General features: G+C 38.1%; 1 protein-coding gene across 1 annotated transcript in view; it reads right to left on the minus strand.

Annotated features, from left to right (window-relative positions):
- Nucleotides 1-13,891, minus strand: part of PTPRN2 (protein tyrosine phosphatase receptor type N2) — a 630,254-nt gene that overhangs the window by 219,321 nt on the left and 397,042 nt on the right. The window contains exon 12 of the mRNA XM_041487587.1: nt 12,482-12,546. Within this exon, the coding sequence (XP_041343521.1) occupies nt 12,482-12,546 (65 nt within the window). The remainder of the gene's footprint in view (nt 1-12,481; nt 12,547-13,891) is intronic.

Below are 13,891 nucleotides of genomic sequence, written 5' to 3' on the forward strand. Positions count from 1 at the left end.
TGAAGATAAGCTTCTGTCCTGATGCTTCTGGAATTGCACACTAATGGGCAGAAAAGGTGAGTCCACTGGATTTTTAGGACTTTGGGTCCTAAAAATTTCTCGTGGGCTTGTTTTTAAATCTGGGTAATTTAATTTAATATCTTTATAGCTGGTATACTTAATTTTAAAATGAGAAAGGTGCTAATTTTTATTCCCTTTCTTTCCTAATCTTGTCTTTTTCAGTGATTATCTTAATCACTCAAAGACACAGCTTTCCTGTCACTTTACATGTGGGCAGGTAGTCAGTGAGATCCCAGTCCTGTCTACAAAGCATTACTATAATGCTCCTGTTAATCAAAACTACTCAGCCTTTTTTCAATTAAATGATTTAAGAAAAGAAATATCAATTTGCTGCAGAATTATTTTTTAATAGGTCCACATAAGTTTTAGGGAAACTTTTAATAGGGAATTTCTTTTCATGTCAAAAGCATGACTTTTTATTAATGTTCAGTTGACAGAAAGCTTTACCATCATCTATAGTTTGGTGTCAAAGCACTCCTATGGGAACCCAGAGTCCAAGCCTTCACCCATATGACTCAGAACAAGAATCTTGATATAAACCGGGAGCTATGTTGAACAAATACCTGTCCCAGTGTCTCATAAGCTATCTGGAATATTAAAATAGCTAAAAAAAGAAAAACAATTCCAGGAGGCTAATGCTCAGGGTAGCTAATGAGGTTCAGCCCACAGGGAAGAGCCAAGAAGAAAATCAGGGTGTCCCTCCTTCTGCATGAGGGCCTACACCTCCCCTCAAGTCTGAGACCCAAATCTGGGTCTCTGTTCTGTTTCTGTCATGAAAAAAATTCATCCAAATGGGAAAGCAGTAGTGCTCCACAATATCAACAAGTTCTGCAGCACACAGAACTGTCTCCTGCTGCCAAGTGCCCAGTGTGCACATGGGACTTTTGTGGGGAAGATCAGAGTGCATATCCAGAAGCTGCCTGTGATACTTCAGCAGTGTGCAGTAGCAGCTCCCTGCGTGAAGGTGACTGGAGATGGGACCCAGGTCCACAGCTGAGGTCCATGAAGCAACTGAAGCCTCTCTCTTGCCTGTGGAAAGGACCTGAGGATACTTAGTACACCTCAAAAAGTTAAAATTGGCTGCATAGGTTAGTGCTGTGAGTGCTCTTATGATGTTGGATATATTGCTTCGAGGTAGCACTGCATTGCTTATCTCCAAATACTGCTTTGAGATGTATTATGCCTTAATATATATCTGTGGCTTAAATATATAAGACCAGGCTGGATTGTGCTTTCAGCCACCTGGTCTAGTGGAAAGTGTCCTTGTCCACGGCAGGAGGGTTGGAACTGGATGATCTTTAAGGTTCCTTCCAACCCAAACCATTCGATGATTTCCTGATTCTATGACTGATGCTTCTCCAATCTATGTAAGAAGGTGAAGTGAATAAAGAACTTGGTTCAAATGATGCTGCCTAACCTCAACGAGGCTGATGCTGTTCTGCTGCAGAAACTGACAAACTTCAGCATCAATTTAGTGCCTTAGGAAAAGGCAAAGAGAAAAAAAGGCAGCTCTCTAAGAACCACTCTGATCAGATGGGAAAGAGTTAAGAGGGGTCATTAACACTCTCAGGTGTGCATCTTGCTGGAGCAGGTAGCACTAGAAGAATGGATGACTCTCTCTTTTTGGAACAAGTAATGGAATTTCCCAGAAAATATCTAACTACCTTGCATTATCTGGCATCTGCACATCAGACACCTGTACAGCTGAACATCCATCTGCTATATATGCTACATGCATTTCCCTTCTCTTTTTTTAGCTTGGCAAAGGAGTTGATTAGGAAGATAAGGTCTCTGGAAAACATTTTGGACAAAGATGCCAGCACAGATTGTACAGTTAAAGATATCAGGTCTGCCAATACATGCACACCACACTCTGCAGGCTGCTTATACTTGCTTCACAACAATTTATTGCACAAGTTACTGGAATTCTGAAATATGACATATCTCCATATTCCTATTTAGTATAGAGCTCATAAAGAAAGGGTTCAATCCCTGGAACAAGCAATATTTCTATTCTAACCTCTTTTCTTGGTCAGTAGGAACATCCGTTCTTTTAGAGCAGGCTCTGCCTATATTTCTGCTTTCTCCTGCTACAGGCAATATAGCTGAATATTGCTGATATATGTCTTGCTCCATTCCAAATCTAAAAAAATATGCTTTTCGTATGGCAATTTCTTCAGGAATTCAATAAACTCAGTGCATGCCTTTTGAGTTTTAAGAGGGCTGAGTCCTGGTGTGTGCATAACAATCAGGAGCTGAAAGGAACATCCCTGGGTGCGTTTAAAAAAGAGTAGATGTGGAACTTGGTGTCAGGGTTTAGTTGAGGTGTTAGGGCTGGGTTGGACTCGATGATCTTGAAGGTCTCTTCCAACCTAGAGATTCTGTGAATTCTGTGTGTGTGATTCTGTGGGATTCTGTGTGTGTGAACTGCCCAGTGTCCAGTAGCACCCACAGGTCTGTCAGGTGAATGTCAGAGAACACAAGACCCTTCCACAAAAGGATGTCCTTCTTTATACACACACACATATATATATATGCATGTACATGCATAAATGTGTGTATATATGTGGGGTTATTTGTAGAATCAGGATCTTAATGATGTGTCTACTTTTTAAAAAAGGTCACAAAACCCCTGAGAAGCACAATGAAGAACAAGATACTGTGTGCAACTGAGTATAATAATAATAATAATAATAATAATAATAATAAATATAATAATAATAGTAGTAGTAATAGTAATTGTAATAGTAATAGTAGTAGTAAATAGTAAAGTATTTCAAGGCAAATACTTATTTTAGTAGAAACCAGGTTTTCATGCTGTTAAACACAAACAGAAGTAGGAAGAAATATTTTAAACTGAGTATTTTAACATGGAAGTATATTAGTTGAACAAATTACCTGATATAGAAAACATGCTAGTCTCACTTTTGGATAAATGTTAATACTTTTTTTTTCACATTTTTTTATATGTTGTCCAGTCAGTAACTGCCTGACTATTCTGTTCAGTGCACAGCACATGAAATACAAGTCACCTCTTCAGGCTGTGCATGTGCACACACAGATACAGATACACACACAAAATCCTAAAGCAGCAAACTGCACTTATCTTCTTCCCATTTTTATCATACATATTTCATTAAGCTTCATGCAGAGTGTCTTCTGATTTATGGTAATTGTCAACAAAAGCAAAAAATGCCGACAATTTTAACCCTGCAGTACTGAGGATTTAACTGGGATAAAATTAAAATGTTTAGGGGGGAAAAGCCCCCCGCAACACCCTAAGCCACTGGGAGCTTGACCCTTGAGATGTTGTCAATTTTTTATTTAATTTTATTGTGTTTGTTGTCTGTAGAAGCAGATGCCAGCAGCAACATCTGATGTACCGGACACCTCCAGTGTTATCCCAGCATGCTCATGGCCTGGAGGACTTGGAGTAAGATTAATTTCCATATCAAACCCAATTTAGATGAAACATCTTGGTTAAAAAAAAAAAAAAAAAAGAAATAAAAAAAGCCAGTGCATCAATAGCCCCTTGATTAGATTTTCATCTCCTGAGCAGACAAATATGAATATTTATTACCATGAATGCAGATTTCCCTCTTTCCATTGCTCTGATCTTGAATATTACCCACTGCTAATTTTTATGAAAATTTGGGCAACATAATGTTTTCACATAAACTGACAGTTCTTGAGATAATCCCATTATTGTTTGGTGGGAAATGACAGTTTCCGCTTATTCATGTGTTAACGAGGGATTAAATATTGTTTTTCATCACCATAATCTAAGATGGACTGGAAATTAAAATTCAAACATTGTGCATTAGCAGAGCTTTGAGGACCAGAATTTGTTTGCATTCACTTAGTAAAGATCTGCAAATTAACAGTTTAACAATCAAGTGAAATCCATATCATAAAACCAGCACTGACATTTGTAAAATGAAGTCATTACCTGCTAAAGGTAAAGAACCAGACAGACAAATAGTTTGCAAAATGCCATCCCTTTGGGAGAGCAGAGTGCACAGAGAGCTGTTGTGGTCCCTGGGCATTCCTGGACTGGATCACTTTTCTGCGGCACAGAATGATGTCCCTTTGCCTTGTCACAGGTGCTGACACTCACACTCTCAGTTCACATTGAAAAGTCCCTCCCTGACAGATCTCTCCACAGCACAAAAAGCCACCACACTGACCCTGGGAGATGTTTCCAGGCACTAGATCTTAAAACTATCTCATCAGGATAAATTTGCCGATTAATGCAAAAAAAGAAACAAAACTGAGCTTCAACAAACTAATTTAATAGGAATCATCACGTCTAAATTTAAAAACTTGTTCTAAATTTTCTGACAAAATTTTGCTTCAATATACATAACAGATTATGCCTTCCATTCTGAAGGAGTTTGAAGTGATGGACACTACAGCCATGTTGACTTTGAGGGTGGAGACTTAGTGATGTACAAGTGCAAAGTAGTTCTGAGAAGGATGAATAAGAATGTGCTATCAGGCCTTCTCAGAAAGCAAAGATCTTAAGTTTTACTTAAGTACATAAAGCTTAGTACTAAAAACCCTGTGGTTTAAAAAACTTTTAACCCACAGCTGAAGTTTTAATTCTATCATTCTTTAAACTTAACATGCCTTTACACCTGTGCTCCAAAGGTGACCACACTGAAACTGCCTGTTGTGAACAGTCCCTGGCCAGGATCTTGCTTAGGTGGAGAAGCAAACAGCCCAAGAGTCCTCGCTGGCACAGGACACAATGTGAGTGACTGACAAGAACTTGACAGTACAGAAAAATGTGAGACCATGACAGGCTCTGGGCCCTGTTCCTGTTCATTTTATCAGCTCTGGGCCCCTGATGTCAAGGATTCCTATAGGAAAGTTGATGTCTCAAGAGCTTGAATCTTAGAAACACACCTTTATTCTCCTATGCTTACAGACCCAGAGCAAAGGTCTTTCCATGCTGACCTATGTGGGAACATTTCCAGCCCAGGGTCTGCTAGAGAGAGGGCTGAGATACTGGGATCAGCCACTTCTTCCTCTCCTTAAATAGTTAAATAAGTGTTTGAGATTGCTTGTAATCCACATGTTCCTGCTAGGATCAAGCTCCTATATGTGGAGATGGAAGAATCTCCCTTTTCTACAATTTCTGACCATCTAGATCCCTCAAACTTCAGACACTTTAAAAGAATTTAATCTGCAGCCTCCCCAGCTGACCCATTACACCACCCAAGATTTTGTTTTCCTTTGAGTCATAATAACCCAGCTGCTGGTAGAAGGAGGTTGCTGAATTTCATGAATCAGTAAGATATCTAGCACAAACAATCATGTTCTTCTTTTTAAAGATTCTCTATTAATATATTGAGTGCAGGCTGCCAAATCACAGTTAAGGTGAATAATAACATAGATTCTTAAACAGAATTACCCTGCAGTTTGCTCTATGTAGCCAGTGCTAGTATCTAAATCTCTTTTCTCTGCAGATTTATAATGGCTTGTAAGGGAAACTCTGCTTTAAAAACAATGGCATGACACAGCCTAAACCCAAGGTAAATCCTTAAAACAAACACATGCTACTTTTTAACCAGCACAATGCTAAAAAAGACAAAAATGAACAACACTGGTAGGATGCATAAGTTCCTGAAGCCACAAGGCAAACCGTATCTTGTTTCATTTTACATGATACTGAATAAAAATTGAATTGCTGTAGTTGCCATGGCAACTGCCACATCACTTGGCACTTCTGCTCCTTTAAATCACACAGTGCTACTGTAAAGGAACTCATGAACCAATGTGACACTTGAATACTTGTGCTTTATATACTGTTTCAGGAGGAAAACATAAATCAGTATAGACTGATAGTTGTCTCTGAAAATCAGGTTTCCTGTATTTTTCTTTACATTACAATCTCCTCATTTCCTTGTCGCGTCCTTTGAAAATTTGTAAAGAAGATGGAGGGCGTTGTCACAATCAGAGCACAAGAAAAGAAATTACTACTGACACATGATTTCCAAACTGAAGCTGTGACCTGTCATTCAGATGTCAAAATACCTCTGCTATGCAATATTCAAATCAAATACAAGGGATAAACATTGGAACTTTGCCCCTTCACAACCAGAGACGGTGTGATATGTGACAGAAGACAGTCTCAGGAGCATCCAGGCATCTCTTTAACTCTAAACTTAGCAGCAGCTTAAAAGGAATAACTATATACTTAAAGCTAAGCATATTCTAAATGTTTGTAGATTTGGGGCCATGACTTATATTGTCTCAGTATGCTCTGTATATAACATGCAGTAGCAGAAGATAGTTGACAAAATAATGTGGTAAAATGATACACATATTTCTGCTGCATATTTTTTGTTTTTAAACATTTAACACTTTTATTAACACTCTGGATGCAATTTACTTGAAAAGCAGCCCTCTAGTGGGCTATGTACTGTAATGAATAGTTAATAAATAGCATTAACACTATATCTAAATATTAGCTAGAATGCATTTTTCAAAAGCATACAAGGTCTTAAATAAATGAGCCATAGATCTTCATAGAATTCTTTGGAGAAATTTAATGTTCTGTTTAGCTTTATTCCTAAAATTTCTTGAAGTGTTACTTCTAAATGCTACTGTGTGACTAACTTCTGATTAGCATAATGTTACTATTCATGTGTACTTACAAACTGTAATAGTGAGATATTATTCACTGTTAGTAAAATTTCACGTAAGTAGTATATTTCTAGTAGAATTCTGTGGAAAATACAATCTTTTTTTTAAAGGTTACACAGCTTTAGAATCTGTAATTTGTGCGTGTGGGATAAGGTAAGTCTTTCTCATTATGACTTCACCAAGAATATTTCAAGGATTATACTCCTAAAAGCTTTCTATTTAATGTCATTGCTCCTATTTCTATATATAAATTTGCATGCCTTAAGGCAAAGAACGCCTCTGGGACCTGGTCCATGCCTTGCCCACAACAATGCATCTGGCTCCAAACACTGCCCCTCCTGGAAATGTTTGTCTGCTGATCAACACAGCCACAGTGATCAGCAAAAGCCAACAGCAAGAGCTGTCTGTGGGAACTCCAGTGTCACATAACAGGAAAAAATAAACTTGTTGATCTCTAAGCCATGGGGTTTGTAAGAAAAAATGCTGAAGGCAGGCATGGGGGAAAAGCCCTCCCTGGTGTCCTGTGGTCTAAGAATACTTACCCTGCAGGCAGAGGCGTCTGCCCTCACATGTGCCTGTGCCTGGCTTCAGCCTAATTTGTTCTGGTAAAAGAAGGGTGGGTTTCAGTGAAGTGGAAAAACTGTGTCCTGGGCTAAAATCTGAGTATTTGTACAAGCACAGCTGCTGTTCATACACCGTGGTCAGTCTCATGTAAGTGATCTTGGGTACAGCATCCCTTCCAGTCCTGGGTACCCCTGGGCAGTACCTGCTCCAGGTCAGGAGCATTTGGCTTGCCAAGGTGTTGCTGTAACAGAGACAGCTGGAGTAGATCCCAGGCTGATTTAGTTTTTGCAACCCAAAAGCCAGCACTTAGCACTTTACCTAGTAGTCAAAGATCAGAAAAAACTTTACACCTTATTCTTCAACAATTAAAAATGATTTGTCAAGTCCTGCACTCCAATTTTTTATGTATTTTCAATCCAATATCATTCTAGGTAAAATCTGGATGTATAGGGACAATAGGGACAAAATCTGGCAACATTAAGGAAGGTATGAAGCTGGAAATCTGACTCCTGCCTCAGAAGCCTGTACATCACTGGAAAGTCTGTCTTATCATGTCCTCTAGCGTCACTAGAATTTTTAAACACAGATTTCTTTATTGTAGTAATATCACTTTATGCAACATCAACATGATACTACACCTATCAAAATATCTATAAATGAGAATATCCTGAAACATGTCAAAATATCACTGCTCTATTTTAGGACATCTAGAGGTATGGGAAAGCATTCATTTTGCATATATTTTGGGTTATTTCCATTTGCTTTAGAAAACTGTTCTAATTTTTATGTCTGCCATATGAGAGCCATGATTCAAATCCTACAAATTAAGTTATGATTCCAATGATTAGTTTCTTCTGTGCATTCTTACTGGGAAATTGAAAGAGGTAATTTAATATAACTTATTCTGAAGTGGGTGCTGTTTCGTCAGTTCAAGACAGGAACAGTGCCATTCCCTTGGTTTGTTTCAGGCCTCATTAACTGATTATTCAAATCACAGACTCTTATACCCAAAACTGCATTACACTTTCTTGAGCCACTGGAGAGCCTGACTTGTTATTCTGAAACTATGGTTGAAAACAAATTGTAACCAACAGCTGAATAAACATTTATTCATATCACAGTAATTCTGGTCACAGCCAACCTGAGCACGGAATTGAACTTAAAAATACTGTGTTCCTGTAATAATTCAATGGTGCTTATGTGCTTCATACACAAACTCCTGAGAACAAATCCAGTTGCAATAATGTTGGTGTGGGACTGGGGCTTCTGTTGCTGCTGATTCTTGAACTCAGGAGGAGTCAGGTGGAGCTGTGCAGCTGCTAAGGAGGCTTTCCCTTCACGTGAGACAAAATGTTGTCCCCCAGATCTTGAAGGAGGACTCAGCCATTCAAAGCAACAAGTTCAACTCAAGTAGTGGTACACATCAAGTTGGGGCAGAGGAGAACAGAGTTATGGGTCCTGCTTAAATGCTGTTTAGCTCTTCAGTTTTTACCAGTATTGTGTCTTTCATGGTATTATGCAAATAGACATCTAAATAACACAACACATGCAGTCATACCCTCATAGACACAACTGAACAGCTGAAGATGACCTCAGGACTTCAGAGACTTATTTCATGTGTAGGAGATCAAAAGAAAATACCTCAAAGCTTCATTGTATCTGAATAAACAAGAAGGTGTGAAATGGTCATGAAGGATTTGTCTGGCACAAACATGCATGACAATGAGACCAATAAATCTCACATGGATACTGTAGAGGAGTTCTACTGGTTTTTTTAGTTTTAGTTTTTTCCAGCTCCTGTTATAGGTGCTGGAAAACTGCAAATAAAAAAAATACATAATTCCAGAGATAGTATTACAGCAATGCACAGATCCTCAAGATTACAACCTCAGCACTGGCTTTCTCTACAGCAGAGTTATTCTGGTTTTCTGGTATAATCACCTTCTTGCAAACAAGGTAAGTGTCAAAATAATTCCCATTTTAAGAGTGATACACATCATAATCAAACTCTAATCTAACTCTCTGGATCTCTGTACTGTTGAATATTCTGTTACAAATGTTCTATGTTGAGGTGGATGTATGGTGGAAATACTGGTAAAATCTGTTCTATAATGGCCTGAAAGAAACTTTGCTTGCCCAGAATCCAGACAGTGCTTTGCATTTTATCATTCACACCTTCCCATGAAAGGTACAGAACTTTTAAGTCAACATCCTGAAACATGAGCAGCTTCTGAAGTCGCAGCTTAGGAACGCATTTTTAATCCAGCTAAAGCAGAGCCTACCCTCCACTGACACAACGCAGCTAACTCAGGCCTAGCTGAGAGAATCACAGGCTGTGGAAATCTTTTACATGACATAAAGATGATGAACTGGATTGCAGCTGTGGTAGACTCCAGACTCATATTGTTAATGACTATACAGCACATGTTTATGTAGTGACATAAAAGCAATTCATCAGCCCTCCCTGGACTTGACTGAATGGCTCAGTAAGCTTGGTGTGAATTTCATAGTCTGTTGTTGCTTTTGAAATTTTTTTTCTTGAGATAGGGGAAAGGAAGTGATAGATTGAGGAGCTCTGAGAAGCATTTCTCATCTCCACAGAGGAAGGACAGTTTCCTTTCAGCACAGCCAAGGCCTGGGAAGTCACTAGTGTCCACACATTCCTTACTGAGACACAAATCCTGTTATCATAGATTGACACCTAAAACAGATTCCACTGTCCAGAGCGACACATGAATTACTGCTGAGCTTAGGAGAGCTCCTGCATTTGTTTGGACAGTGGCTCCCTTTGCCACTACCATCTGGGCTATATTTCAGATATGAAAATTGCCTTTCAAAATCAGTCCTTTTTATTTTACAGGCCTGCATATGAAGATTATATATCCATTAAGTATGTCATGCATCTCACCTGCTGTCCAAACAAAAAGGCCATTTCTCATTCTCTACTAAAGTTTTTCTAAGTACTTTTGATTAGAGCATCTTGACTTTGATTTACTGTCACCATTATATATAATTCCATTTCTAATTCCAGTGTGAAGTAAAAGGAATCCTTATTCAACAAGAAGCTCTTTCATTATCTTTAAATACATAGTTTCTATTATTTCAATAGTAATTATTCACCAGGGTTAATAAAACACAAACTGCAAAACTGGATTACCATAGTTAAATTTGACCTGAAATAGCCTGAATCTGATACTGTATCAACAGAAAAAAAGCTTGGTTACAGCACTCCTCTATTTTTCATTTATGTGAGACCACAGAAATGTATTCATTATGTACACAATCATATCTGATAAGATTTAGAAAGGGGAATGTACACAGCTGGGAGAATTCACATCCAACAAAATACATAAGCAGCTGAATAAATGCTCTTCCATAACCTTACTTGGTCCAAACCATTTGGCTCTTTCACTGCTGATCACCCTCTTTTGGATATAACCAGGATTATATTTAGGCCAAAATGTCTGCTTTGCTTGGGTTTACTAGTTTTCACTTTTTGCCTTCTAATAATACATATGTGGTAGAGTGTAAAGCACAAAATTCTGTCAAGTCTTCCTTAATCCAAGTTGTATCATGGTTTTTTATAAAAATGTTGCAACAGCCTAAATATACGGAAGGTGAGTTCTACAGTGATTTTTTCTAAACCAAACACAAGAATCAGGCTGGTGAGATCTCTGGCCTAAGAACTCTTCAATTTTTCATGCTCTGTTAGCTGGTCTTAGAATCTAGGAAGTCCTTAAGGTTATAGCTCCAGTACATCCCTAGACTAACCATGGTTACAGCAACCCTCTTGCTACAATGGGGATTAATGATACATTTAGCAGGTGAAATCTTCCTGCATTCCAACCATCCAAAAGGGAATTTTTCCTCCATTCACCACATATAATACAAAAACTGATTTAACAGTAAGCATCTGAAGTGGGCTTTCATTCTCCAGCTGATTTTGCAGCAGAATGGAATCCATTCAATGACTGGAATTGGACAAAATACATGGAGGTATTTTATTAGCATGGATGAGTCCCATTGGGCAAAATTATACTGTGTGGCTTCCACAGCCTGTACCCCAATCCTGGTTCTCCTGCTATTAAACAGAAACCAGGGGCTGCAGACAGCACAACCACAAACTTCAGCCTGGCCTGAAGTCAGGACACAGCCTGAGGTGCACAGGCATACCCCAGGATGTTCTTCCCAGTTTTTAAGGTTATGCACCCATAAGAAACATTCCTAGATAAATCAGTTAAGGAGAGATGATGGCTTTAATTTTCTGATGATTTCACCTATCTTTGTTTCAGCTTTGGCCCTCAGCATCACAGCAGGTTTCAGTGTGAGACCCCTCCAAGACCAAGTCCGTCAGTAATGTGAATAAAGTAGCACAGTGAACCTCACAAATCTCATCAAGTTAAGTTCTTAGGCATGAACTGATAGAAATCAGAAATATAAACCCCAAAAATCAGAAAAGAAAGAAAACAACCTATTCCTTGAGTATATTAGAAGAAGTAATTCATTATTTTTAATACTAAGAATAATGCAATCATGAGAAAAAGACATTTGCCTAGCCCTGTGAGCATTCACCACTAGCAAAATTGCTTAAATGAAAAGGAAAAAAAAAAAAGAGATAACTGTGTACACAAAATTAGCACGAGAATTAGCAATCAACTGTAGTTCATACAAGGTTCTTAGCAGATAGCATCATGTTTATTAATAAATGATGAACTGCTTAGTGGAGTTTTTGCTTAGTGATATCACTATAATAACAGACACATGTTTTATTTATGTTTCAAGTTACATCCAAAATAAGCAAGACATTCAGATATCAGATTCTCTCTGATATCTAAAGATTCTTTACCCCAAATTTAAACCTCCACTAGATGAGATAGCACTTCATCAAAACCAAGGGGAATAATATGACGACTTCAGTCGCTGTGCTCATCTTTGGGGATTTTTTTCCCTGTGATACAACAAAGCAAAAACTGCATTTCTTAAAGCTGGCTGCACTTTTCTCATAAGGATGGCATTTTTTTTCTCTGTGGGATACAGTGCTATTTGTGCAGCAGATTGTATTTTGACAGATGCAACTGTATCATAAAAAGGCCCTTAGCACCATGAGACTGGTAGCTCACAAACGTTCATGAACTCCAGAATTTCTTAAAAAAAATCCCAATAATGAAAATATTTTTGAGAATGTAAAATGCCTGAAAGGACTTACCTCCCCCACACCAGTCTGCAGAATTTTCAGTCCAGTTGTTTTTTCAAGCTTCTCTTTGTTTATGGCTGTAAGGAAAAATGAAGATTGAGAGAGTTAAAGGAAAGCTGGAATATGTATGATTTTACATCATTTCCCACCAACCTTCTTTCCTTCATCGATATATTCACAACAGTTCCTACCTATTCCATTTGTGGAATATCTTTCCCTGAGAGCAACACTGCTAGTCAGTTTTTTAAATGCATATTTATGCTATTCATTGCTCATTATTATGTGAAAAAGAAAGCCAAGCTAATTCTATTTTTAACAATATTACACACATTTAACACAGATACAAAATTTGTTTGGAAAGTTTTTTTCTGTGGATACTTCCCACTTGCCTGTATTAAAGAGTAGAGCAGTAATTTACCAAGAGAACAGCACTGTCACTGTGCAGGACTTTTCACAACATATACAGACTCTTATCTCACAGGTAAAATAAAGAGTCTATTTCACACCACCAGGATGCAATGCACACATTTTTTTTAAATATGTTTTTTTTTCTTTATCAGCATCTATATTATTTAAAGCATTAAAAACTAAACTAAGGCAAACCAGTATAAAGCAGTTAAATAAAGATAATAATCACTAAGACTACAAGTATACTTGCAACCCAAACATGCTCAAGGCATGGGCTTGAGCACTGTTGTATAATTGCCCATTCCCTTAAATCTATGGTCTGGTATGGTTTTGGCCTGTGACTGTCAGCAGCCTCAAAAAACAGTGCTCAGCCACAGTTCTGGGAACAGCACAAGGATGAGATTGTTCCTAGCTGGGTGTATGGGTACTGCCATCCCATTCTGGATGGGAAGATTTTGACCTTCTAGATGCAAACTTTGTCAGCTGGACTTGTGGCCCAAACCCCACAAGTCCAACTGACTTGATTTATTTATGAGTAGCAATGAAGCCTTGCAGCCTTGTTAACCTCTCCTTCCTTTAGCTGCCTGTAATCCAAGTGAGTCATCTGGGTTCTCTCTGCTGTCTTTGGAAAGGGATGCACATTTAATGTGGTGAGTCATCCCACACATCTTACACATATCTGCAGGCACCTACCTCTTCTTTGATTATGAACAAAATTTAATAGATGCAGCTTCTCAACTTTGGTTGCCTAAAGCAAACCTTCCAATCAGAAAGGTCAAGAAGTGCTGGGACATACTGCACACTGTAAATTTACATGAAAATACTTAAGGGAATTACCTTTTATTTTATTTTTTTTCGTTTTTTTTCTTTTTTTTTTTTTTTTTTGTGAAAAATTCCCTTTAATTGTTGCCATTTGAAACATTTAAAACAGCTCAGATTTTCTGTACTCATACTTTATTGAGTTTGTCCAAAGTGAAACACAAATGAGCCACATTTATTCCAGAGGTAAGTCAG

This window comes from Pyrgilauda ruficollis, unplaced genomic scaffold (assembly GCF_017590135.1).
Source record: "Pyrgilauda ruficollis isolate IOZ18807 unplaced genomic scaffold, ASM1759013v1 scaffold12, whole genome shotgun sequence".
Lineage (NCBI taxonomy): Eukaryota > Metazoa > Chordata > Aves > Passeriformes > Passeridae > Pyrgilauda > Pyrgilauda ruficollis.